We start from the raw sequence: 25,156 nt of genomic DNA, 5'->3' as shown, positions 1-25,156 counted from the left end.
GAATGACCAGAGGAAGGGAGAACATGTCAGAGACTGTTGCATCAGACCAGGTGGGAGACGTCCCCTGGTAGGAGTGAGGGAGTGGGCAGGAGGGGAGAAGGGGTGGTGGGCAGGAGAGGCTGTGGGCTTATGCTGGACGAGAAACTGAAGTCCTTGGGTCCCAGGAGGCTGGTGTTGGGCACTGGAACCACAGTGCCAGAGAAGTCCTGTCTGTCTTGAATCTGCATGGAGACCAGCCAAGTCCAAAGACGGTCACCAGAATCCTGGTCCTCACTCTTCCTGAAACCATGCTGCCACCCCAAGCTTCACCCTGCCAGCTTCATCTTGTCCAAAAAGAAAATATAACTGTGGGATTTCATAAGCAAAATATATTCTTGAACACCCTAGACCACACAACAATCAGGGATGGGTCTGCGCCCACAGCTGGTGTCCTGGATAGAGTGCAAAGGCTGGATTTGGTGGCTGGCCTTGACTCCCAGTTTCCTCTTATTCCAGTCTGATCCTTCTTGAAACATGTTTCCCATTTCTAAAATGCAGGGTTTGCAGTGCCATTCTGAGGACCGTCATTGCTCTGACTGTCCTGGAGGTGGTCAGCACTGCTCTAGGAAGGAGAAGCCTTCCTGGCTGAGCAAGCCCTGGGGAGCTCACCGCGGCTGCCCTGAGCAGCAGACACAGCAGCCCTGCGGACCCCTTCATGCTGGAGGGCAAGAGTCAGAGGCTTCTGGGTTTTTCTCTCCTCCTCTCGCCTCCTCTGGTTGCTGTACCTGATCTTTACAGACTCAGAATCTGTTATTTTATAGGAGATGAAGAGTTAGGGAGGTGAGAGGGAATTCCTTGGCAGGGTCATGGTCAAGGAAAGATGAACTGAGACCAGAAATCTGCAGAGTAGGCTCTGGGTTCTGGAGAGGTTTCCAGGAAGTGAAAAGGAGAAGGCATGGGCTGGGACTGGGCACAATTTCCATTCATTGCTGAGGCTACTGGGGGTGGGTAGGGCAGGGGGGTGCAGTTGTGCCCAATCTGAAAACAGAAAACGCTCTCAGTCAGATCATTTCATGGGCTCCACTTCCTCTGCACTAAAATGCCTTCTGAAGAAAAGGGAGGAAGAAAGGAAATTGGGTCACCAGGGAGATGAGTAGATCTAAAATTTCTCCTATCCCCACTCTGGCAGCATCCTCATCATGGGCTCAAACTGTGGCTGGGATTCCAACCAGACGTTAATGAAACCTCTACATTTCTAAACCTTGCTAGCTCCTTTATGACCCACTGTGGTATTAAATTAGAACTTTGGATGAATGAAGGACTCCAGGAGTCTTGTAGTGGTTTTTTTGTTTGTTTCTTTTTTGTTTTTCGTTTTGAGACAGAGTCTCACTCTGTCACCTTGGCTGGAGTACAGTGGCGTCAGCCTAGCTCATGGCAACCTCACACTCCTGGTCTCAAGCAATCCTCCTGCCTCAGCCTCCCGAGTAGCTGGGATCACAGGCGAGCACCACCACGCCTGGCTAATTTTTTCTATTTTCGGTAGAAGCAAGATCTTGCTCTTGCTGAGGCTGATCTTGAACTCCTGAGCTCAAGCAATCCTCCTGCCTCGGCCTCCCAGAGTGCTAGGATTACAGGTGTGAGCCACCACACCCAGCCAGGAATCCTGCAGTTGTAATGTGCTTGGATCTGAGCACCAGAGGATGTCAGACCTGGGCAGCACGTGAAGATCTAGGAGTGCTGTGGTTTTCAAACCTTGGTTTAGCTGTCAAAGTCATTCCCTGAGTGAAATCATAGGGGGATTCCCAGTAGATCTCCAGGTCGAATAGAGTGGTCTGTACGATGCAGAATGGGAGGCTCCCCCCACCTCACACCCAGCTCCAGGGACCAGCAGTGTGAGAAGGGCTGATTCTGTAAAGGCCCCTCCCTGCCAAATGCACATCAAGGCAAGGTATCTGATGCATATTGATAGACCAAGTGCGAACATGGTCCAGGCATAGCTTCAACTTACTCCACTGGATGGTCAGTGCAGGGCTGGGAAACTCTATATAGTAGAGAGGAGAAACACTACATCACACACCAGCCTGGGAGCATTTCAGGGACATTTGTCCAGCTACTGGTGCACTCTGTGCTCATCTCTGCTTTTGACTTTGCCCATGCTCAGCCTCACCATCAACTCCTCAGATGCTTGTCTTTTCTTCTCCACTATTCCAAATTGACTTCCACCCTCCCTCCTCTCTGCAGCTCCCCAGAGTTCAGATTTCACCCTAGACAATGGCCCTTCTACCACCTGAGTTGTACATTTCATTCAATTGACATTGAACCTGCCAGGCCAGACCTGCATCTCGTTTTCTAATCAAAGGAGGTTTCCCCCAGGCTCCCTCTGGACCAATGTCTTCACCGAAACCCTTTGAATGGCATAAGGGCGTGGAAGAAGGCAGTGGGGTCTTGCCCAGAGGGGACTGGACACCTCTATTCGATGTCAGATCAAGAATAGGTCGAGAGCTATGACCTTCAACTGAACTTCCTCAAGGTAAAGCCTTAGGGTGTCCCTGTCCTGAGACCAGGCAAAATGCCCACTTGTGCCTACTCTACAGACATGCTGTGCTCATCAATCATTGAGTGTGGAAAGGACAAAGAATGGGAAGCTGTCCCTTGGTTTCCTCTTCTGAAAGTAGTGTGACAATAGTGTCTTAAGGGTTAAATGAATTGACAAATGCAAGGTGCCTTGGTCAATGACCAGCACATTGTAAGCTCTCAAAAAACTCAACAGTCATTACTTTTAGGAACTTGGAAGAAGTATGACCAGGGCACACTGGGAAGGGACTCAAAATGTAAGAGAATGGAATTTTTACAATTTCTCCAAACACTGACTCATGCTTCCAAATTGACACGTGTTGCCGTGGGCATGGTTTTCCAAAGAATGTTTGTGTTATGGAAAAGAAATGATGAGGAATGCCAGAGAGACGGAAGAGGTCCCGGTATCTTGCCGAGGTTCAGATGTTTGGAGTGCTCTGGGCCTCAGAGAAATGGGGCTTGTGTGATGCAGGGACGGCAGCCTCTGAGTGATGCCAATGTCTTAACCGGGCAGCTGTTCAGGGACCCCAGGCACTAGGTCTGTTATTTTCATTTTGCAGATTCCCTGCCCAGACTTCAGCTTGGTGCTACTTGTGGAACTTCGGCGTGGAACATCAGGCCAGCATTTTGACCTTCTGGGTCTGGCTGTCTAGCTCCCTGGCTTCTTTCTGTGTTTCTCTTGCTCGGTGACTTCCTAGCAGCAGCTGTCTAGAGTGGATTCAATTCATATTCTCTGTGGCTGGAGAGTAAGAAGCCTGTGGTCAGAAATCGCTCTGGTGGGGGCCGGAAATGAGTCCCCTCTTTTGGAAACAGATCTCCTGTCTTCCTACCTGGCCCCTGGGAATTTAGACCCATCAGGTGAGAGCCAACCTGAACATCAGGACTCCCAGCTTTGTGCTATTATAGCTCTGTCTCAGATTTCCTCTGAGACCACACAATTAGAGAAAGAATTGAATAGGACCGGAGAACTCACTGTATTCCACCCTGTCCTTTCTCAGATAGAAAAACTGAGGTCCAAGGATCGGAACTTAATCCTTAAATCCACGCAGGATATCAGAGGGCCATGTTTCTCAGTGCCTGGGTCCCCTGACATACCCTACGAGTCTCCTGCTCTAGTGTGCTCTCTCAGGCCTGGGCCTCAGCTCTCCTTCCCACAAAGCAAAATCAGCTGGGATTTGCTCCCAGCCTTTGACAAAGTTGCTTAGAAATCCTTGGAAGAAACATTTTACAAAGTCATTTTCATGGGGAGCTTAGCGGTGCAGTTCACATGCGGTAGATAACTCAGTAAATAACGGCAGCTGCTTTCGTTGAATTCCTTCCCCATGCCGGCAGGGACTACAGAGTTTGTGTGTGTTATCTAACTTAATCCTCCCGATCTGCCAGTGAAGTCAGGACCTTTTTGGTGCTCATTATAAAGATAAAAGAACTGAGGCGTAGAGAAGCCAAGCGCCTTACTTACAGAGCCTGTGAACACGCACACACCCGCGTGCCTTTGTTTGCAGAGCTCGCTGCCTATTATTTCACGTAATCCTCTGAGCACAGGTGTCTTTATCCCTGCTCTACCCATGAGATTAAGTGATTTGGGGGCAAACCAGAGCTGGAGCAAGTCCAGGAGGTACCAACGATATGGTCGTAAGGGGCTGGGGCCCCATTCCCTCCCTGATACGTTGAACTAGAATCTTTGGTGAGGATAATCTAGAGTCTGTGCTTTCAGACACGTCTCTGGTGATTTTAATACGCAGCCCATTAGAAGCCATCTTTCTAGCTCAAGAATTCATTTTATGGTTGGGCAAACGAAAGCCCCATGAGAAAACGTTAAGTTTCCCCAAGTTATTTTACCAATTAGTGTTATGGTACGGAGTGCGAGAAGTGACCACCGAGAGACCGGATTGAGCCAAATTGTGAGTCTTTATCAGCTGGCCAGCAACCGCCCTCTGCACCGCTGAGAGGCAGCAGCACGGAGGGCAGCCCCGAGCCAGGAGAGATGGGCTCTTTTAAAGGCAAAAACCACACCCTTTAAAGTCATCTTTCTGCGCGAGCAGGGTTACGGAAGCCTAGATCAGCATTAATCATTATTAATCTGAGTCAAAAATACATTTAACATTTTGTTTTAAGTCAGATTACATTCTACTCCCTGTTATCCGGGTACATGAGGCACCCCTGGGCGTTTCAGTGCTCCAGGGCGTTCCGGCCCTCTGGGCTAGCTGTTACTTTATCTTGTTGATACTTGCAGCTGTGTGAAGCATACCCTCCTCCCCCTTTCCCCCCTTATTCTTTGCTTAAGCAGACTGACAGAAGCGAGAGAGCAGGTTATTTCCCATAGACCTCAACAGTTAGCGGTGACAAAGGAAAAGAAATGGAAAGCTCTGGAGGGTCTTGCATGGGCACCGCGTTCTGGCTCAGACATGACACACGTTGCTTCATCTCCTCCCTGATCGGTTAAAACGAATTATCCCAATTTTGATGGTAAACGGACAGTCACAGCAGCCAACAGCCTCGTCTTGCGAAGCCCATGAAGACCAGGGCTGAGCCCTCCAGGCTGAGGGTGTGAGTCAATCCTGAAGGGAGGCAACCTCGAGCAGCAGAGGTGCTGGCGGAGGCCGAGGGAATCTAGAATGAGTGTCTGAGCAGGCAGTGACCAGCACCCTTTACAGTCTCGAGGTCAGCTGCAGCAGCTGTGTGTGTGGGTGGGCTGGGGTTTACTTCACCCCAATAACCTTCCCCTTGCAAGCTTCCCCAAAGAAAAGAGGCTCAACGCATTCCTGGATGGGTTTCCAAAGCACATTATATAAACACGCGCATCTGAAGCGTACAAAGGGCGGGCCCCCTAGTGGAGCCCGGGGCGAGCTGCCCAGGTTTTTCTCTCCCAGGGCCTAAGTGCTTCTTCCCCAGCTGCTGGGCGTGTTGGCAGCCAACAGCCCTCGGCTGAGCTTCCTCTGTGGGACCCGGCCTTGGCTGAAGAGAGCCACCTTGCCCAGAGTGGTGTCCTGTTCCAGGAAGAGCCTGCAGCCACGACTGGATGGGATCGGGTAGGAAAGCCTGGTGCCTGTGCTCACTCAGGTTGTCGCTGTTCTAAAGCTCCCCGTGGGCTTGCTGGGGGATGGGCTGCGACTGCACCAAGATGAAAATTCTTCCTCTGCTCAGTCCTGCTCCCCACTCTCTCAGGACATGCTGCATGATCATTTTCATCTAAGAGTTTGCTGCCCAGAGAAGCCAGCTGGTGACATCCCTGGCTCCTGGCTGGGGCCCCTGTGCCATTGGAAGCTTAAACACCTCCAGTGCTTTGCACCTGCAGTGACACGCTCCAGGCGTGGTGATGTTATTCCCAGTTGGAGGTGAATTGCGTTCAGGATTCCTTGAAAGAGAAGAGAGAAAGCTTGGCACAGGGATGTCAGCAAATTCTGTTCAGGTCCTCACAAAAAGAGGGCACGTCTCCCCTCTGCTGCTCCTTCTTAATCCCCCTTTCAAGACCTGGCACCTGAGGGCACCTGCAGATCCCAGTGAGCCATTCCGTGGCCACCCCATGGCTGGTGCATGCCTCCAGGACATGCTGGACTTTGGAGGTACATCCCAGATTGGTGTTTAGGGCTGAAGTCTGCCAGGCTGTAGGAAAGGCAGAGAGGTTTTCTGTACCTGGAGTGAGGGTCAGGGATTGCTCTGAGTGGAAGCTGTTTTGTGGAGCCCGCAGCAGCTCTCGGATGGCTCCTGGTTTCCATGCTTCCCCCTGAGGCTCTCACAGAGAAGTCTTCCAGAAATAGAGCAGCTGTGCCAGTGACCTCAGCTCTGTCTGACTTGGGAGTGTAGCTGTAGAACCCTCTGCCAATCTTTCCGGCCGCAGTAGGTTAAGCTAGTGATGTTTTCCAGGGGAATACTCTCAGAGCAGATCTTGTCGGGTCATTGGTCAGATACTTTGAAAGATATTATTAATATCACCCCTCCTCTGGATGGGCTGCGTAGTCAGCGCCCACAGTAACACAGTGAGAAATATCAGTTCTAGAGATAACACTGAGGCCACCTGCCTCCCGGATCAGAGCTCTTCCTAGTGCCTTGTGACATTCACGTCGCTTTGTGCCACAGCCACCAAGTAGAGTGGCCCAAGGGGACTTCAGTGTGAATAGTGCCCCTGAGAGCCACGCAACACAGTGGCCCCGCTGGACAGAGTGTGACGCAGCAGGCCACTGGCCCTCCAGATCGGCAGCCCCAAACCATGCAGAGTTCCATCAGCAGGACACCCATAACCCTTTTCTACCCCTGGAGACATAGTTGGTCTCTGGGTACAGGCACAGGGGTCACGTGACTGATAGAGATGCAGGTTGATTTTACATGCTGAAGGGAAATCCCGAAGATGAGGTCTTGTCCATTTGACTGGAAGCTCTCAAGCTTATCAATTTAGGATATAAGGGAAGCCTAATAGAGGGAAGGGAATTTTCTGAGTCTAAGCAGTTAGCCTTTAACTGCAGCTTTGCGGGGCTCTAAAAGTTTCCATGTCTCCGTCCACAACGTTCAGCATTCCACCCTGCCTTGACCCATCCTGCTCCCGGTTACCTTTACCCTTCCCCACCTGCCGATGCTCTGGTTCCAGTGCGCAGTGCACAGCTGCTTCTCCCTTCCTCCCCCGATTGGGTTCATGGCTGCTGGCTGCCTGTCCTAAGCCCCTGTGGTCGCGGCGCTCCTCCCCACTGAATCACAACTTGCAATGCCTGTTATTAATAGTGTGACCACATGCTCCAGTTCGCGTGGGACAGTGTCCCTTTATATCCGTTGTTCCATAATAATTACTAATAGTGTCATGTTTTGCTCTCAAAAGCATCCTAACTTGGCTGATAAAAATCATATGTTCATCTTACTTATTACTGTCTGAATGGAGCCAAAACCCTGATAGTGAGAAATAAAAATAAAAATCCTAAGGTATCCAAGCTGACTGAACAAACCTTTTCTTAGCCAAGGGGTCCCCAGAGAAACCTTAAAAACTAAAATCCCAGCTATGACAGGATGGGAAGGCAGACATACCTCATAATACCCCTCCCTTGTTAACTACCTTTAAGCTTTCTTCCCTAAGGGTTAAACAGAACCAGCCCTTTGCAAAGACTTGTTCCATCACTGACTTCAGCCAATGCCTAATGCTGTTCCTCCCTTCTGTGGTTTCAGCACAACCGAACACTGTTTCTTTCTGATAAGAGGCCAGAAACCACGGAGTGGAATTGGCCTATCTACGGAGGATGTGCACAGAGGGATTTCATGGCCCCTGCTTCACCTTTTGAGGTCAGAGGGCCCCAAACTCCATCCTCAGATCATGCTAAGGCCATGTTTTTGTACATGTGACCTAGGAAGGGGCATGAAGCTCAGTTGTGCGTGTGCAGGTTTCTCTTTTCATAAACATTCTTGACTCCTGCGATAGCTTGTTAAATATGTATATTCAGCCACCCTGCTTAGCATAAATTCCTGTTCCCCTTACTATTCCCTCAAAGTGCTTGCTTTTTGCTTCTGGTTGGAGGCTATGTTCCCAGCCTGCAAGATGGCCAGCCTGCAGGCTGCAACCCTTCATGAGGAATAAAGCTCTCCTTTTCACACTTATGAACCTCATCATTCTTCAGTTGACAACAGCCTGGCCTCAAGCTTCTTTCCAAATTTCCCCACCGTTTCACAATGTACTCCAACCCTAACACCTTTGGATGGGCTCCCACTCCATTTGATAAGCACATCGTGGCCATCTCTACTTCTTGCTATTTGCTCAAGCAATATGTCTTCTCTTCCATCTAGGCTGAAATAAATACCTCTAAGAGAGCCCCACTTTGTGCATCCACCAAGGCCTCATTTAAGTTCCATCTTCCCCATAAAGCCTTCCTCTAAACCTCTGGTCAAGGATCGTCTAGCCTTCCTCTGATTTCCCAGTGTCTGTAATGTAGGTACAGTCTGGTGGGAGGACAGGGGAGTAAGGTCAGGGAGAGGGAGAAAACGACAAGGCTGTTGAAACAGGTCACAGGAGAAGCAAGCAGTCGCTGAGGAATGAGTGGCTGAAGTGTGTGGGGTCTGGAAAACCGCCGTTGAGACCGGGAACCAAAGAGCTGGAACGGGTTTGTCCGTTTCACCCTGAATCTCAGAGAAGACCAGCCAAGCCCAAAGGTCACTTCTCAGGACCACAGCCCCCACCCCATAACCATGCCTCCCCCACCCTCAATGCCATCCTCCTCCCCTCAGCGCCATGTGCATTCCCCACACACACAAAAATGCAACTGCTGACTGCGATAAAATATGCATATATTGTATACATTCCTAAAACAACATTTACTTCCATTTAACGTGATGAGCCACACTTTAGATTCACAAGAGCAATGTCCTAAAAACACAAGCCACTTCTACACTGACGATCTTTGCGGAGTCCCTTGCAAGAGTCCAGGGAGGTGGGGAGGAGAGGTGCAATGCTGCCCGCACTTGGCAGGGGATGGGATCGGGGCTCACAGCAGGCAACGGACCTGCTCAAGGCTTCACATTTTTTAAATGATTGATCAGTTTTAAAACTCCAATAACTTAAATGCAATATATTTTTCAAAAATTATTAAATAAAATTCACTCCTTTAGAAATGATAATGAGATTATCTCAGAATGCATCTTAGGACGGGAAAACAAGTCAAGCATTTCTGAGGCTTTCATTGGGCCTCAAAACAGGTGACTATCTATGGCTTTGGAGTTGAGGATTTTTGGTCCAGGTACTTCATGGCATTCTGGACCCACTTCTCCTTGGGGTCAGCACAGAGCTCCTTGGCCATTTTGGTCTTGAAGCTGTGGGGAGAGAGGAGGCAATTAGAAGGATCCTCTTTGAAACTTCTGCCCATATGACCCTAAACCTTTCAGGACCATTTGCCATGGGGCAGAGGGGTTTGGAGAGGAGGAAGGGGACAGAGGAGGGATAGGACTCCAAGGTCAGTGCTGCTCTTGATGGCCCAGGAGAGCCATCTTTGCTCTTGACTCGAAGGCACTAATATGACCTGCTCAAGTTCCCAGGCAGGGAGCAGGGGGAGAAATTTACTGCTGTGAAAATTCACAGATTGGATTATAGGGTGAAATAGTCTGACTCCAAATAACTCTGACACAGTTCTTGACTCTGTGCCTTAGACACTAGTTTTTGGTCTACGGCAGGGTGAGCTTTGTCTACTTACATCACGGCTTTCTGGGGGCATTTGCTGCCAGTGATCCTTCTGTAGCTCTCTAGTCGCTGAGTGGAGATCTTCCTGGTGGCCATAGCAAAGCAGCAGGTGGTGGGGACAGCAGCTGAATGTGGGGTAAAATGAACGGAAAGAATGAGCCTCTAACGATATACAGATATTTCCAAGTGTGAGTTTGCAAGGGAAGGAGGTAATTAGGAGAGAGTGAGAAGTTGCAGGAGGTGGCGGTAGAATCCATCAGCTCTGACATCCTGTCCCTCTGCCTGTGACTCAGCATTCTCCCCGTGCATCGGGAGCCCACCACTGCTGACCAGCTATGGAAAAGGCTTGGTCGGTGTGACAAGCTGTGGCTCTGTCATTACAAGGAGCTCTGTGGCCATGTGATAGTCATGGTACCACTCAACAAATAATCTCCATTCTCTGCTCTCTGGACACAAGGCAGACTTGCATTTCTCCACCACTTTTGTGTGGTTAGAGCCACTAATGAATTTTGACCAATAGGGGAGGAGACGAGGTGACACATGCCATTTCTGAGCCAGAATGTGTTGCCTAGGCAAGACCCTCGAGAGCTTTCTCTTGCTTTGTCACAGTCACCAGCAATGTTCCCAAGGGCACTGCTCCATCAGTTTAGAATCCTGAGTATGTATAATGCAGAAGCCCGAACCCATCCATTATAGAGGTTTAGTACGAGTGAGGAATGAGTCTTTGTTAATTTAGTTCATTTTGCTAGGCCATCGAACATTCAGCATTGTTCATCATCGCAGCATGCAACTAGCTTGACTGACGCACTCAGTAAACGTGAGCCATCAGAGGATGGGACCATGAGTTACGGAACAAACGCCTAGATATTTTTCCCAAGCAGAGTCAAATAAGTCACATCGAGAGATTTTCCTGGGACCTCATCCCCTTCTCTTAACCACTGTCTCTGAAAATTGTCCTGGATTCTAGTAAACATTCTGGGCTTCCAATCAACAGATTTTCCCAACTTCCCTCCCAAAGAAATGCCCATCATGCCCACGGTGAGAGAGGATCTTTCTTTTGTATGCTCCACCCAAAACACTGTAAATGCAGCTGGGTCACCCCTTTCAATACTCATATTCTGATGTCAGGACGTGAGGCTGAAAGTGGGGACTGGTTTCAGGGACCTGGGCCTCTAGTTCTGGCTCTTCCAGCAACTGGATGAGAAGTTGGGGCATTTGTCGTCCATGCCTGAGACCTGCTTGCCCATCTTTAAAATGCAGAGTTTGCAGCGAGTCTTTAAAGATCCTGCTCTGGAGGTGGTTCGATTTCCCTGCAAGGAGCTGGGGGGAGGGTCCTTACCTGGCTGAGCGAGGCCCTGGGGGCTGAAGGTGGCTGCCAGGAGCAGCAGGCTGAGGAGCCCTGCGGAGACCTTCATGCTGGAGTATGACGGCGAGTGAGGGGCCAGCGTCAGTCAGCGAGAGAGTGGGAGGTTTCTGTGTCGGTCTCAGCCTCTGCTCCTCTGGCTGCCTCGCCCGCTTTTTATAGAGAGCAGAGAGGGTGGGAACTTCCAGGGAAGCCTTTGCCTGGATAAGGTCGTGGTAAAGAGGGATCCCGATGGCTGCCTAAATTCCAGATCCTGGGGGTGTGAGCAAAACAAAGAGAGAGGCAAACTAGCAGGCGGGACTTGGCACATCTTTCATCTGTCCTGGGACTTGGGGTGAGAAGGAGGGGAGCATGTGATTATGAAAGACAAGTAAACATCTGTAGCGGTGTGGGGCGCGGGGAGGCAAAGAAACCGAGGGCCTGGGAGATGAGTCTATCTAAGAGCTCTAAGAGCTGTCCTAGGTCCCTGTGTTCACGGGTGGTCTTGAGGATTTTGGAGGCCAGGAAGTCATGTGCTCCCACCCAGATGCAGAGAGCTCTGCAGCTGTGACCATTGCTGGGTCTCTGTGAGCCAGGAAGGATAGCCCACAGCAGCCTCGCTCCTAGGATTTCATCCAGTGACGATAGAATCTTAGTGCCCTGGAACGCAGTGTTACGGAACGTCAGAACTGGATGGTTCCTATTCATCTTGACTGCCTGTGCATTTTGAGACTATTTGCTTAGCCACTAAAGCCTTTTTTCCAATTGGGTTCAAACCAACCTTTTTTCCTTCAATTCCTTTTTGTTGGATTGGTTTTTTTTGAGTTGGAGGGGGCGGCCCCCCACCCCCTTTTGCCTTGGCCCCCCGGGGTTTTAGGGACGGCTTTTGGAAACCCGGCCTTTTGGTTCCCCTTCCCCCTTGGGCCCCCTTCCCAGTTAGGTTTTTTGTTGCTTGAAATTTTCAAGGGGGGGGGGGCCCCGGACCCCTTCGTTACCCTTTTTTGGTTACCCTTGGGCCCCTAGTCAGAGAGGGTGTAAGGGGAGGCAAAGTCTTTAAGGGGGTCACTGCGGTGAATTACAGCATTGATACTGGCATGCAGGTGCTGCAAGGCTGTTTCCTGGCTGTTCGTGGACACTCCCATTTCAGATTGATTGATTGGTACAGGAAGCATAGATAAGTGTGTTAAGAAGGACTCTGAGGACTTGTCTTGGGTCAGTCACATACAGTATTGTACTTGACTGATGATGTTTGTCATGGGCACAGGAGAGAGTGTCTTTGCTGGCCTACGAGGTCTCTGATCGCCCACCTAGAATAATTGGTCGGTAATTACCTAAAAAAGGGACCGAGTAGAGGCCAAAAAACCTGGGCCTCCCCTCTTCTTTCCTCTCAACTCCAGGTGAGATCGTCTAGTGTAGACTCTGGATCCAGGATGCCTGAGTTTGGATGATGGCTCTGAGACTGACCAGCTTTGACACCATGGACAATGTAGAATAATTTACTTAACCACTCTGTGCAAGGGTAAGGTGAGGGATAATAATCAGGCCTACCTTAGAGGATTGTTGTCTGAATTAAATGAGTTCAGCTATATATATAAAGTGCTTAGAAGAGTGGCCAGATCACTGCAGGTGCTCAGTGAGTGAAAGTTAATATTTAGTATTATTGGGATGTGGGACAGAGTTTGTGGACCGGGCGATGCTGGAAAGGGACTCAGGGTCTGTGCAGATGGTTCTCTTCGTATATCCTTCCAAATCTTTCCACTGCTTCCAAGTAAAGACACACCACCCTAGGGATGGTTTCCATGAATTTCTGAGTTGCATGCGTGGGGGATGTGAGGTCTCAAAAATTGTGTCAGAACAAGAAGTTTGGAATGCTCTTGACATCAGAAGTATTTGGCTGACATGGTTGAGTGATTCTATTTCTTTAGTAGGAATTGTTTCATAACTCTGTTGGGAGTGGTTTTCCATTTTTGTGTTTTCCTCCTTGGGTTTTGGATTTAATCTGAACCAGAGAAACCTCAGTGGAAATAAATAAAATCAATCTTTTGATATCTAAGTCCTGCAGCTGTTTCATCCCGCTGCCTGGCTTCCTCTAGCAAGTGGGGGCAGCTTCGTGGGCTTTATTTTTCTCTTTCTTCCTTAGGGGCTTCTGATTCAGCAGTGACCTAGAGTAGATCCACTACTTGCCTGTGGCTTGGGGTCTGATGAATGGAGGGCGTGGGTCAGAAATGACCCTGAGTGATGGGCAGGAGACGGGTCCCCCACTGTGAAAACGAAACCTTGGCTGCTTAAGTGTCTTTCAAGGAATGGCGAATGATGAGTAGAACAGGATCCCAGGAACCAGGACTCCTGGCTTTGTTTCGCAGGTCTACCTCAGATTTCCTATAACATTAAACATTTATAGACAGAATTGAAAGAGACATTGACATTTACTTTATTCCAACCCACTCTTTAAAAAATAAAAGAAAATCAGTAAGACAAAATCCCTAAGACAACTCGTATGTTTTACACTGAGCCGATTCTAGAGTCCAGGCTCTTGACTCAGGACCATGTAGGGTTCATTATCTCTCCTTCTCTAGGGTCCCTGAGACAATGTCTGAAGTTTCTTGTCCCTTTTGGAGGAAAATTGCCCCGAACTATATGTTAGTATAAAAATTCTAACAATATGTCTTGCAAATTGCAAGTTGTCAATAACAAGGCTAACCTATGCAATCTATGCAACGCACTATATTATTCCATTTCACGTAAGTTGGCTTATTTAATCCTTTTAATAACCTCTTCTAACTAAGTCCATTTTAAAAATGAGAAAATGGAGACTTAGAGAAATCAAGTTATCTTCCTCTTCTGCGAAATCATTTATGAAAGGGAAGCCTGTTTCTCAGAGTTGCCTTGAGAAAATCTAAAGCTTATTTATTTAAAATACTCCTACTGCTATATACAGCAGCACAATTCACAATCACATAGACGTGGAAACAACCCAAGTACCCATTGATTAATAAAATGTGGTATATGCATATCGTGGTGTACTACTCAGCCATAAAAAATAATAGTGCACTAATAACTTTTGTAACAACCTGGATGGAACTGGAGATCATCCTTCTAAGTGAAGTATTGCAAGAATGGAAAAACGAACACCACGTGTACTCACTATTAAATTGGAACTAAATGATCAACACTCATGTGCACATGTGGTAGTAAAAGTCAATGGAAATCAAGAAGGTGGGAGGGGGAGGAGGGGATGGGTAAATTCACATCTAACAGGTACAATGCACACTATCTGGGTGATGGACACACTTATAACTTTGACTCAAACTGTATAAAAGTAATTCATGTCACAAAAATGCTTGAACTCTGGTAATTTTCTGAAATTTAAAAAAGAACTTAAAAAATATTCTTACTGCTATATTATCTCATATAATCCTCTTGGGGTAATCAACTTTATCCATGTACAGAGGTGAAAACTGAGGCACAGAGTGCTGTAGCTATTCCCCCAGGCCAACCGGTCATGGCAATGCTAGTCCATGCTTAAATAATCACAATGACAACAATCTCAGCAGCTTACTGCAACACGTATTTACTTTTATGTCACAGACTGATGTTGGTTAGGCAGCTTGCCAAAAGTGCTTTTTCTAAGGAGTGACTCAGAGATTCAGGCTGCTTGTGATTTACAGCTGTTGTTTGGAACATGAGACCTCCAAGTTTACCAAGGTGAGAGGAGAGAGGGTTGACAGATTGTGTAGGATGTTGTGACGAGTCACACATAGAAGCAGCTCGCATCACTTCTGCCTATAGTCCATTGGCCTTAACTCATCACACAACTCCAATAAAACTTCAAAGGAGATTGAGAAATGAAGAGGGACACATGAATATTTGGTGAAGGCGAATAGTTTCTATCCTTTGAATCTGAATAGAATAGAATCTGTCCTTTGCTCACTTCTCACACATGGAGAACACAATTAGGCCATCCCCAGGAGAGACAACCCCAAGTTCCCTTTAGTCACTGTGTCAGCCGAAATGTGCAGGCTCTCTTAACCATGAGGGGTCCTCTCTTTCAGATGAGGAGATGGATCTACTTTGTCCAGTGACCTGTGAACTAAAAAGACAAATTACTTGCCCCTTACCCAGATTATCAAGTTTGAGAAGGACAGGGTGTTTGTAATGAACACCCCCATTTATGGAGGGGAAGATGGTCCACGGTCCACGGCCAACACTTGGTAGCAAGCCTGCAGCCCTTCAGGCAGATGTCGTGAAAGCCCTCCACCCTTGATTAGGCTTGCTTCTTGGGAAGCTGTCCTGTCTCTTCCATCCTGGCTCCTGGTTGTCTTCAGGACACTGCTCCTTTTCCACTCTTCCCCTTGGCCTCCTCTGAAATGGGCTTCGAAGAGAGACATGCTCTTCTTGGGGCTCTGCAGCCTTTGAGGACTGCTTGCTGTACTGTAGGCCTTGGAGTTTGTTTTCTCTTGACCTTTTCAAGCTCACTCATGGTTTCATTGACAATATAGTACAGTTCTTTCAGTACCTTAGTAGGCCTCTGATCTCTTTGCAGGACATCAATTCCATATGCCAGCAGCCACACCCACTTTCCTTTCTAGACATACTTCTCAAATTATTCTTCTGCCCGCTCTTCTCTTCTCCTCTCCTCTCCTCTCCTCTCCTCTCCTCTCCTCTCCCCTTCTCTTCTCTTCTCCCTCTCTCTCTCTTTCTCTTTCTCCTCTTAATGAGGCTATTAGGCTTGAAGTAGAAGGCTACAACTTCAGTCTGATTTTTGTTCTATGTCACCTCATTCAACTAAGTTTTTTTTTCCTGGACTTCTATCACTGATTTTTTTTTTTTCATCCTTAAATACCTTTTCTTAATGTTTGGGACCTAGAAACAGATGGTTTTTCCAACACGGTCCTGAATTTGTGGACTTTATTCTCTTTCATTTCTGCTTTAAGTTTAGCTAATTTTTCCTGAGCTCATCTCTTTCTTGTAGTACTTTAACAAATGTAGCCAAAAACAACCAACTTACTACTAATGCATATTTTTCAAACTTTCTCCCTTGGAGCCACAATTTCAGCAGACAGGATCTGACAACATTGAAACTTTGTAACATGAATATCCATCTTTTCAACCTGGGATATCAGCTTCCTCGCCGTCTGCTACTGAATGTCTTAGTCAGTGCTACACATTTCAGGTTTTTAATGGCAGTACGTGATCATGGTACCAATTCTTCTATTAATCAGGGTTAAGCTAAGCTCCAAACTTCAGTGGCTTAACACAACAAATGTTTAATTCTTTCTCATCTTACAGCTCAAGATGGGCGAGGTGGCTGTCCTGTAAGCAGTGGCCAGTGATTGGGGAGTGCTTCCACCTTGAAATTGAGATATATGGAACACATTGCCCCGAGGTCACCACAGCAGAGGAAGAGAGGGCTGGAAGCATGAGTTGTTTACAGGGACAAAGTGTGAAAGTGGATTACATCATCTGAGTGCTCACCCAGTTGGTTAGAATTCATTCACACAGCCCCCAAGTAAATGCAATTTAGGCTCAAGTTTTTTAGGCTGGAGAACATAGAAGAGCCCATGGATACCTGGTGGGCATTTATAGTCTCTGCTCCTTCAGGACTGGTGCATGTCCAACAGCCAAGTCTAGGAGGTGGGAAAGTTCCAGCAAAAGACACTCTTTATGTCTAAGTCAGAGGCCATAGGTCAAGCCCAGAGACTACATTGATCTGAAAAAGAGAACATCGGGGAACCTCAAAGTGTATCCATCCCTGGTCCCCAGATATGGCTGAGAACTAGGTAAAAAGGTAGAAGGATCACCCTCCCCACTCAACACTCCATACCAAAATCTTTATTGATGGTGCCTGGAAATCTGTGTTTTTTATTATTATTAGTGTCCAAGTGATGTTAATGCCAATATGGGAGCCATTGAGCTACTGAACATGTAGATTATGTGGAGACCTCGTCAGGCAAAGTAACTTGCCCAAGTTTACTAGGCACACTAGTGGTATAACCAGACTAATCTATGAATCCCGGTGAACTCGATGCCTGGTTATGTATCAGCCTCTCTTCCTGGTCATGGGATTTCTCTCTAATTCTCTGTGCCCAAAGAGGACAAGAGCCCCCAGGCCTGCATGAAGACAAATGAATTTAGAATTCCTTGGAAGTGAAAAGATAAGGCTTGACAAAGATAGTTGGAGCAGATTCTGTTTGGTCTTGGGCACACGGAGCCCTTCTCTCCTTGCCTGTCCTACTGTCCGACACTGTGCTTAATATTTGCCTGTGCCAGGGGCTCGCTGTGTCTCATTAGGCTGTAGCAGCTATTCGTCTCCCTTCCTAATGCTGTCTGCCTCTTGGTTGTTCTCTCCTGGAATTTGAGAATACATCCCTTATTGGGTGTGAAATTAAATAATTCAGGCATAAAGCCATTCAAACTTTAAATTATTCTGAGCCTTGAAAGGAATGTGGCTATGCAACCTGAGTTGCCTGACATGCAGCTGCAGCTTCTGCCTTTTCTTATGTATATAAATAATTAGGAAGACCAAGCAGCACCAGAGATAAGACCCCTCCGATCACTATGTCTCCTCAGTGAGTAATAAAGTAATAAAGTGATCTTCCTTGGAATGTAGCAGTCCGTAACCAATCAAGTTGCTGTGGCATACGCCCCTGGTCTTGCTTGGAAAATGTTGCAATTCTACTAGAACTACTCTAACTCTGCCTACAGATTGAAACCTCAGCTTTTCCACTTTGGAAACACAGACTCCAAATAAATAGACTCCATTCATTTGGAGTCTGTGTTTCTCAGTGGCTATCCTCAAGCTTTGCACTTGAATAAGCTCTGAACGCAACCACATTTTTGAATCTCATTAGTTAGGGTTGGCGTTGGTGCTTGGGGATGAGGACTGTGGGCTGGAGAAGACGGAGAAAGTGCTGTTGGACCTGGCCCCCGAGCATCAATGTTGGCAGTGAATGGTCACCGATGAATTGCTCCTTGCCTCTGAAGTGTCTGATGTCACCTGACACCTTGGGATTTTAACCTGGTGCTTCGATAGAAATCCTGTCTCCAAGAAGCTCAGCTTGCAGGTATCAGGGGTTTGTCAATATCCTGTATTGGGTGCAGGACCCTCCCATTCCCCACTCCTCAACCTGTAGACATGGAATTTTTTTTTAAAGCACATGGTTTCCAGATGGGGGAGGGAATGTTGGCAAGGAAGAAAAGGTATTTGAACAAGTGGCTGAAGCTGCTGGCAGACCTGGAGCTGTGCAGTTGGCTCAGCCTGGCCCTGAGCTGTCTGTCCTTCCATGACACGCAGGCGAGTTCAGGCTAGGGGAAGTCCCGGGGGCCCATCCCATGCTTGTTCCTCCACAATGCGAACCCACCCTCTGCAGCCATGCCTTCCTCCCTGTCACCCCACTGCCCCCCACCCCAGCTTTATTTTATCCTTTAAAGAAAACATCAAAGTCAGGTGTTATACAAAACTATATTTTATGAATTTAATAAAAATTCAAGATTCATACATATAAATATATTTAATTCTATAATAACATTATGGTTTCATAGGGCCATCACCTGCTAACATTAAAAAAAAAAAAACTTTGCATTGATTTTCGCAAGGAACCTACCGAATACCATTAAGAGGTAGAGAGGGGAGTGGCATCCCATAGTATTTATAGGACTGAAGTGACATGATGTGTCCAAGGCTTTACATTTAAAATTCACCAAAATCAATGACGGATTAAATTAAAATATTAACTTTAAAACACATTGAAGTAAAACTGTGATTCACATTATCACACGATGCTCATATTCCTTAGAATTATAATAAATTAATATCAGAACAACCCTCAGAAAGGATAGGAGATACAAATTGTTTCTCAAGTCTTGGCTGGTTTCAGTTCAGGCATGAGTGTTCAAAGATTTGGAGTTTGGATTTGCTTGTCCAGATACGCCGTGGAATCCTGGACCCACTTCTGTGTGGGGTCAGCACAGACCTCCTTGGACAGTTTGGTCTTGAAGCTGTGGGCAGAGAAGCATAGTTTGATAGAGCATCTTGAGGATTTGACCTGGGGATATAACCTGCTCTATGGGAAGCCTGCCTGGTCCTTTAGCCCAGAGGATGGGGGTGCCTTGGGACAGACGAGGAAGATGACAAGATAGAGGAGGGAGCCTCAGGGAGGCAGCTGCTTTTGCTGACCCAAGTGAGGCCACCTTGGCTCCTGGGTGAAAGAACTGAGATCAGAACCAATGGCTGGAAAGGGAGCTAGGAGCAGAAGTCACTTTCTTTTCTTGGATTCATTTTTTCCCCTGGAAAAATTCTGGAATTGAATTAGAGATGGTCTGAGCATCTGAGTGCTTGACTCTAGCCCATTCTGATACTAGCCCTATCCACTGCCGCAGGGAAGAACTTGGGAGTGAGGGTCGAGGGTGGGCGGTCCTGGCTCACTCACATCACGGCTTCCTGAGGACACAGGCTGCTGGAGATTCTTTGGTAGCTCCTCAGCCTCTGGATTGGGATCTTCTTATTGGTGAACCTATAGCAGCAGGTGCTTGGGGTATTAACCCCATCTGCAATGAAACAATAACAAGGAAAGACTCTTGAGGGTGTGTTCTGGATCCTCCTATTTGTAAAATAGGAAATGTAAGAAGGTGTCAGAGAGAAAGCTGCCCACCCCACGTCCAACGTCTCTGCCTTTCAAGACGGTCCTTAAAATCTCTCTTGCATTCGTGGGCTATAAAGTAGGAATGCATCACCCATAACAGGTGGAAGAGAAACTGAGAAAATGCTAGGTGTTGCGAATATAACAGGGCTAATGTAACAGTCCAATGCTTTAGAGAGACGGGGACCCCAGCTTTGGGTCCCTTTTAGGCTTGTAGCAGTCTGTGCCTGGTTGTGAGTTACCCTGATACCCATTGCCCCACAGAGCCTCTGCCTCTGGAAGCCAGAGCTGAATGAAGCATAGACCAGGTTCTGTGTCTCCTCTCCCCTCCCTCATGTCTGGAAACAGCCTGCACACCTACCCCAGACACCCCCTCTCTTTGATCACCCTGGTCCCCAGACTCTGCTGGAAGCAGCTGGGGCAGTAACCGCATTGAGGATGTTCCCAGGGCTGGAGTCCCAGGAGGAGCTGGATGTGGGGTCCACAGCTGGACTTGTAGCTCAGGCTCTGTCTGGGAGCAGCTGTGAGATTGGACTCAGTCCTTGTCCTTCTCTGAGTCGCCTTATCTTGGAAAAGCAGCTGTTAAAGCGGGACTGTGGGTACCCCTCCTGCTAGGATGGTCCGTGATGCCCCAGAGAGGGGGTGGTGTGCTCCTAGAGGATGGAGGGGAGCCCTTACCTGGCTGAGCAAGGCCCTGGGGGCTGAAGGCGGCCGCCACTAGCAGCAGGCACAGGAGGGCAGCAGAGACCTTCATGCTGGAGGGCGAGAGGAGCGCTGTGAGCTTCAGCGGGAGAGCTGGAGGTTCTGGGTTGGTCTCAGCCTCTCTGCTCCTCTGGTGTCTCCGTCTGCTCTTCTGGTGGCTGTCGCTGCCTTTTATAGACAGGAGTAGAGAAGGGGTGGGGCCAGAGGCCTTTGTTATTCTAAATGAATCACAGGATGGAGTAGCAAATCTGCCTTCCCCTGGGGAAAATGATAGGAAATCGAGGGAGGAAAGTGTGAGTCAAGGGTGGCCTGCTTCTCACCGAATACCAGGGGTGGCGGGCGAGGGATATGCCTGAGCAGCCCACGGCATGTGATCTGTGGCTATTATTTACCGCTTAGCTCCTTTGAAATGAGACACATTCCGTAGAAAAAGGAAAGAAGCAGGGATGCCAAGGTCAAGGAGTTGCAAGTGATCGCCCCCTTTTCCCTCTCAGGCAGTACCCAGGACCCCAGAGTCCACAAAGAGGCACCGAACCTTTGGCCGGACTCTACAATGGACTCTAAGATTTTTCACCGTCTTACATCCTGGTGGCTGTCAAAAACCCAGAGAATAACAGAACAATGGAAAAATAGAAGAAAAAGAGAAAGAAGCATTTTTAGAGTAACGGTACTTAAAACGGTAGTGTCTATTCTAATAATCTATCGCTGCGTAACAACCCTGCTGAAAACGGTGACTTAAGACACTAACAATAATTTATTTTGCTCTTGAATATGAGGGTCAACTGGCCTCAGCGAGGCGGTGCTTGCTCAGGGTCTTTCGTGTCTTTGCATTTCGATGATGGCTAAGATTCGGGTCATCATGAGGTGTTCACACAGTGTGTGGGGTTTGGGCGAGGTCTTCACACAGCGTGTGGGGTTTAGGCGGGGAGGACATAAACAGCTGGCCCTTAGACCACTTGGAGCTACTGGGTCTCTCTGTCTCTGTCTCTCTCTCCCCCTCCCCATGGTCCTTCCACATGGCTAGATATTTTATATGGTGGCTTAAGGATCCCACGTGCAAAGATAGGGAGCATAGACCACATCTCTTAATGGGAGGAGTGTAAAAGAATTTGCACACACATTTTAAAACCACTATCTGTCTCATGTGCTATCAGAACTGCATGGCTTATAAAGATCTTAGAATGCTGTGGTTTTAAAAATATGATTAGCTATGAAAATATTTTTTTAAGGAGAAGAATACAAAGAAGTGAAATTTATGAACAACATCAGAGTACCCTCAGTTTGAAGCTCGGACAAGAGACTCCATGTCTCCCTCCCCACACACAAATCTCAGAGACACAAAATGTAGATTTTGGAGACCACTGATCTAGTTTTCCATCTCACACACGCATTACAAGATCACCAACTAATCGCTGATGATGTTAATGAAAAGGGGTTTGATGAGCGACCATGCATGGCCTCCATACACCTGTAACTGTACCACCCGTGCTGGCCATGGGATGCAAAGGAGGAAAATTCTTCAGTGGGTGAGACTGGAACATTTTACAACCTCAAACATTGACTTGGAAGCAATTCAAGCCTTTGATGTAAGGCTTGAGCTTTTCGTAAAGTTTATTCTTACCTCTGTGACTTTGCTCAGGCTACTCACTCTACTCAACTCTTTTTCAAATTGCTATTACTCCCAGTTCTAGAAATTGGTGAAGATTGAGCTTGCTTCCTACTTCCTTATCTGTGGGATCCCTGCCCACTCTGATGTAACACGTTGTAACAGCATACTTTGTAACCAAGTGTGTATGTTTCATCTGCTTGGCACTTCTAAGAAGCAGAACTCATTCTTTCCATTCACTTTTTTTTTTTGAGACAGAGTCTCACTCTGTTGCCCGGGCTAGAGTGCTGTGGCATTATCACAGCTCACAGCAACCTCAAACTCCTGGGCTCAAGTGATCCTACTGCCTCAGCCTCCCGAGTAGCTGGGACTACAGGCATGCGCCACCATGCCCGGCTAATTTTTTCTATATATTTTTAGTTCTCCAGATAATTTCTTTCTATTTTTAGTAGAGACGGGGTCTCGCTCTTGCTCAGGCTGGTCTCAAACTCCTGAGCTCAAACAATCCGCCCGCCTCGGCCTCCCAGTGTGCCAGTATTACAGGCGTGAGCCACCTTGCTCAGCCTCCATTGACTTTTGTATTTTTTTTTTATCTTGAAGACAGCTATCATGGATAACCTGCTGATGACCTACAAATTAGGAGTAGAACACAGGAGTCCTGCCCAGAAATTACCTTTCCTGGGTGGGTCTGGTCAATAGGTCAAAGTATTCATGGGCTTCAGTTGATGCAACGCCTCTCCTTCATAAATCCCCAAACTGAAGTCCTCCAAGATGTCTCTGCCTAACACCCCAGAGAAAATGCCTCCCTGTGTTCATGATGAAAAAGCCTGTGCTTGTCACAACCGCAGGAGCTTGGAATAGGAGAAATAAAAGAGGCTGTCGAATTGTTGCAGAATTTTATAAAAACTTTTTAATGATTTAAAGACAATATCAGCTGATTGTAGATCAGCTGATGGCAAAATTAGAAACACTTAAAAAAATAAAGGACAAAATCGTTTTGCATTATTACTAACACGCAAAGATATGTGGTTAATTTTCTTTTAGATTAAAAACGTATTTTAACCCTTTATCATTATGAATATTCTTCTTTGTCTCTAGTAACGATTTTTTGTCTACATTCTATTTCTCTGATATTAGTATAGCCACTAGCTCTCTTTTGGTTACATTTTGCATGGGGTAAACTTACTTTCAAATTATTTGAGTTTTTGAATTTACAATGTATGTCTCGTAGATAGCATATAGTTGGTTTATTTTTAAAATCCATTCACCCAATCTTTGCCTTCAGTTGGAAAGTTTAATCCTTTTACATTTAGTGTAATTAATGATAAGGTAGGATTATCATCTGATTTTTTTTTGTTTTCTATATGTTTATATCTTTTTTGTTCCTCAATTCTTCCTTTACTGCTTTATTTCATGATACATAGAATTTTTAGTGTACCGATTCCTTTCCTTTATCTGTTGTTGTATATTCTGAGTGTTTTCTTAGCAGTCACCCTGAGTATTACCATTAACATCATAATTTATAACAACTCATTTCAGATTAATACGATTTTAGTTTCAATAGTATACAAAAATCTTGATCCTTTTATAGCTCCATTCCCTTCCTTATCTTAATGTTGTTACAGTCACAAATTATACCTTTATATATTGTGTTCTCTTCAGCATAGATTTATAAGTATTGCTTTATGCATGTGTATTCTAAATCACATACAAGAAGCAAAAAAGTAGTTATAAACAAACAAAAAACATTTATATTTATACCAATAATCTAGCTTTCACCAATTGGATATAAGCAGATTACATGTGCCATCTCTCAGCGGAAGTTAATAGCCATCCTGTGGTTCCACCATGGCTTCCCTTTCCCCCTTAACTATGAGGATGGCATGACCCAGATGAGGTTGTCCCTTCAACCTGGATCCCATACTGAAGAAGATATATGGAACAGAGAAATGGCAAGGTTTACAAGACATGAAGAAAATATGATGCTAACATTAGGGAAAGCTAAATGAGGAATATACAAGACCCTTTGTACTATTTTTGCAACTTTTATAAGTCTACCATTTGTTCAAAATAAAAAGTTTAAAACACAACATTAAAAAAAACTTATGAGATACAGAGAAATCTATGCTAAGTGGGAAGTATATAGCTGTAAATGCTTACATTGGAAAGAAAAGATTTCAAACCAACAGTATAACTTTATGCCTTGAGGAACCCAGAAAAACAAAACTAAACCCAAAGCTAGAAAACTAAACCCAAAGCTAGAAAGAAAATAACAGAGATTAGAGCAGAGATAAATGAAACAGAGAATTAAAAAAAAATAGAAAAAAAATCAATGACACGAAAAGTTGGTTTTTTGAAATGATCAACAAAACTGACAAACCCTTAGCTAGATTAACTGAGAAGAAAACAGAGAAGATTCCAATAACTAAAATCCAAAATGTAAGAGGGGACATTATGACTGAGCTGTAGAAGTAAAAAGGACGATTAGAGAATACTGTGAATATTACATGCCAAAAAATTGTGTAACCTAGAATAAATGGATAAATTCCTAGAAACATACAGTCATGAAGAAACAGAAAATCTGAACAGATCCATAACTAGTGAAGAGATTGCATCAGTAACAAAAAAAAACCTCCCAACAAAGAAGAGCTCAGACCAGATGGCTTCACTGGAGAATTCTACCAAACATTTAGAGAGGATCTAACACCAATACTCCTCAAACTCTTCCAAGATATTGAAGAGGAGAAAACACTTCCAAAGTTATTCTACGAGGCCAGGAGTACCCTGATACCAAAGCCAGATACAAAGACACTGCAAGAAAAGAGAACTATAGGTAAATATCCTGATGAATATTGATGCAAGAATCCTCAACACAATGAACGGCCAACAAGCATTTGAAAACATGCTCGACATCACCGATCATTAGCAACATGCAAAGCAAAACCACAGTGAGGTACTACCTTCCCCCATTAGGATGGCTAGTATCAAATAGACAGAAAATAACAGCTGTTGACAAGGATTGTAGAGAAACTGGAACACCTGTGTACTGTTGGTGGGAATGTAAAATGGTGCAGCCACTATGCACAACAGTATGGCAGTGCCTCAAAAGATTAAAAATAAAATTACTCTATGATCTAGCAGTCATACTTCTGGGTATGTATCCAAAAGAA

General features: G+C 46.3%; 2 protein-coding genes across 2 annotated transcripts; both read right to left on the bottom strand.

Annotated features, from left to right (window-relative positions):
* Positions 1-9,227: 9,227 nt before the first annotated feature.
* Positions 9,228-11,112, bottom strand: CCL11 (chemokine (C-C motif) ligand 11). Its single transcript, XM_012648280.1, has 3 exons — positions 11,037-11,112; positions 9,711-9,822; positions 9,228-9,333 (listed from the first exon to the last, which is right to left on the bottom strand). The coding sequence occupies exons 1-3, from the start codon at positions 11,110-11,112 to the stop codon at positions 9,228-9,230; spliced, it is 294 nt and encodes a 97-aa protein (XP_012503734.1).
* A 7,696-nt stretch (positions 11,113-18,808) lies between these two features.
* Positions 18,809-20,484, bottom strand: CCL7 (chemokine (C-C motif) ligand 7). The gene is made up of 3 exons (XM_012648276.1): positions 20,357-20,484; positions 19,469-19,586; positions 18,809-19,037 (listed from the first exon to the last, which is right to left on the bottom strand). The coding sequence occupies exons 1-3, from the start codon at positions 20,430-20,432 to the stop codon at positions 18,932-18,934; spliced, it is 300 nt and encodes a 99-aa protein (XP_012503730.1). The 5' UTR covers positions 20,433-20,484; the 3' UTR covers positions 18,809-18,931.
* Between the last annotated feature and the right edge of the window lie 4,672 nt (positions 20,485-25,156).

The sequence above is a fragment of the Propithecus coquereli genome, unplaced genomic scaffold (assembly GCF_000956105.1).
Source record: "Propithecus coquereli isolate 6110/MARCELLA unplaced genomic scaffold, Pcoq_1.0 Scaffold281, whole genome shotgun sequence".
Lineage (NCBI taxonomy): Eukaryota > Metazoa > Chordata > Mammalia > Primates > Indriidae > Propithecus > Propithecus coquereli.
This window is presented reverse-complemented; position numbering and strand designations above follow the sequence as displayed.

Coding starts and splice junctions, on each gene's coding strand:
- CCL11 (XM_012648280.1), bottom strand. CDS start 11,112: ATGAAGGTCTCCGCAGGGCTCCTCAGCCTGCTGCTCCTGGCAGCCACC. Junction 9,823..11,036: donor CCAGGGCCTCGCTCAGCCAG/GTAAGGACCCTC, acceptor CCCCACATTCAG/CTGCTGTCCCCACCACCTGC. Junction 9,334..9,710: donor TGCCCCCAGAAAGCCGTGAT/GTAAGTAGACAA, acceptor CTCTCCCCACAG/CTTCAAGACCAAAATGGCCA.
- CCL7 (XM_012648276.1), bottom strand. CDS start 20,432: ATGAAGGTCTCTGCTGCCCTCCTGTGCCTGCTGCTAGTGGCGGCCGCC. Junction 19,587..20,356: donor CCAGGGCCTTGCTCAGCCAG/GTAAGGGCTCCC, acceptor GTTTCATTGCAG/ATGGGGTTAATACCCCAAGC. Junction 19,038..19,468: donor TGTCCTCAGGAAGCCGTGAT/GTGAGTGAGCCA, acceptor CTCTGCCCACAG/CTTCAAGACCAAACTGTCCA.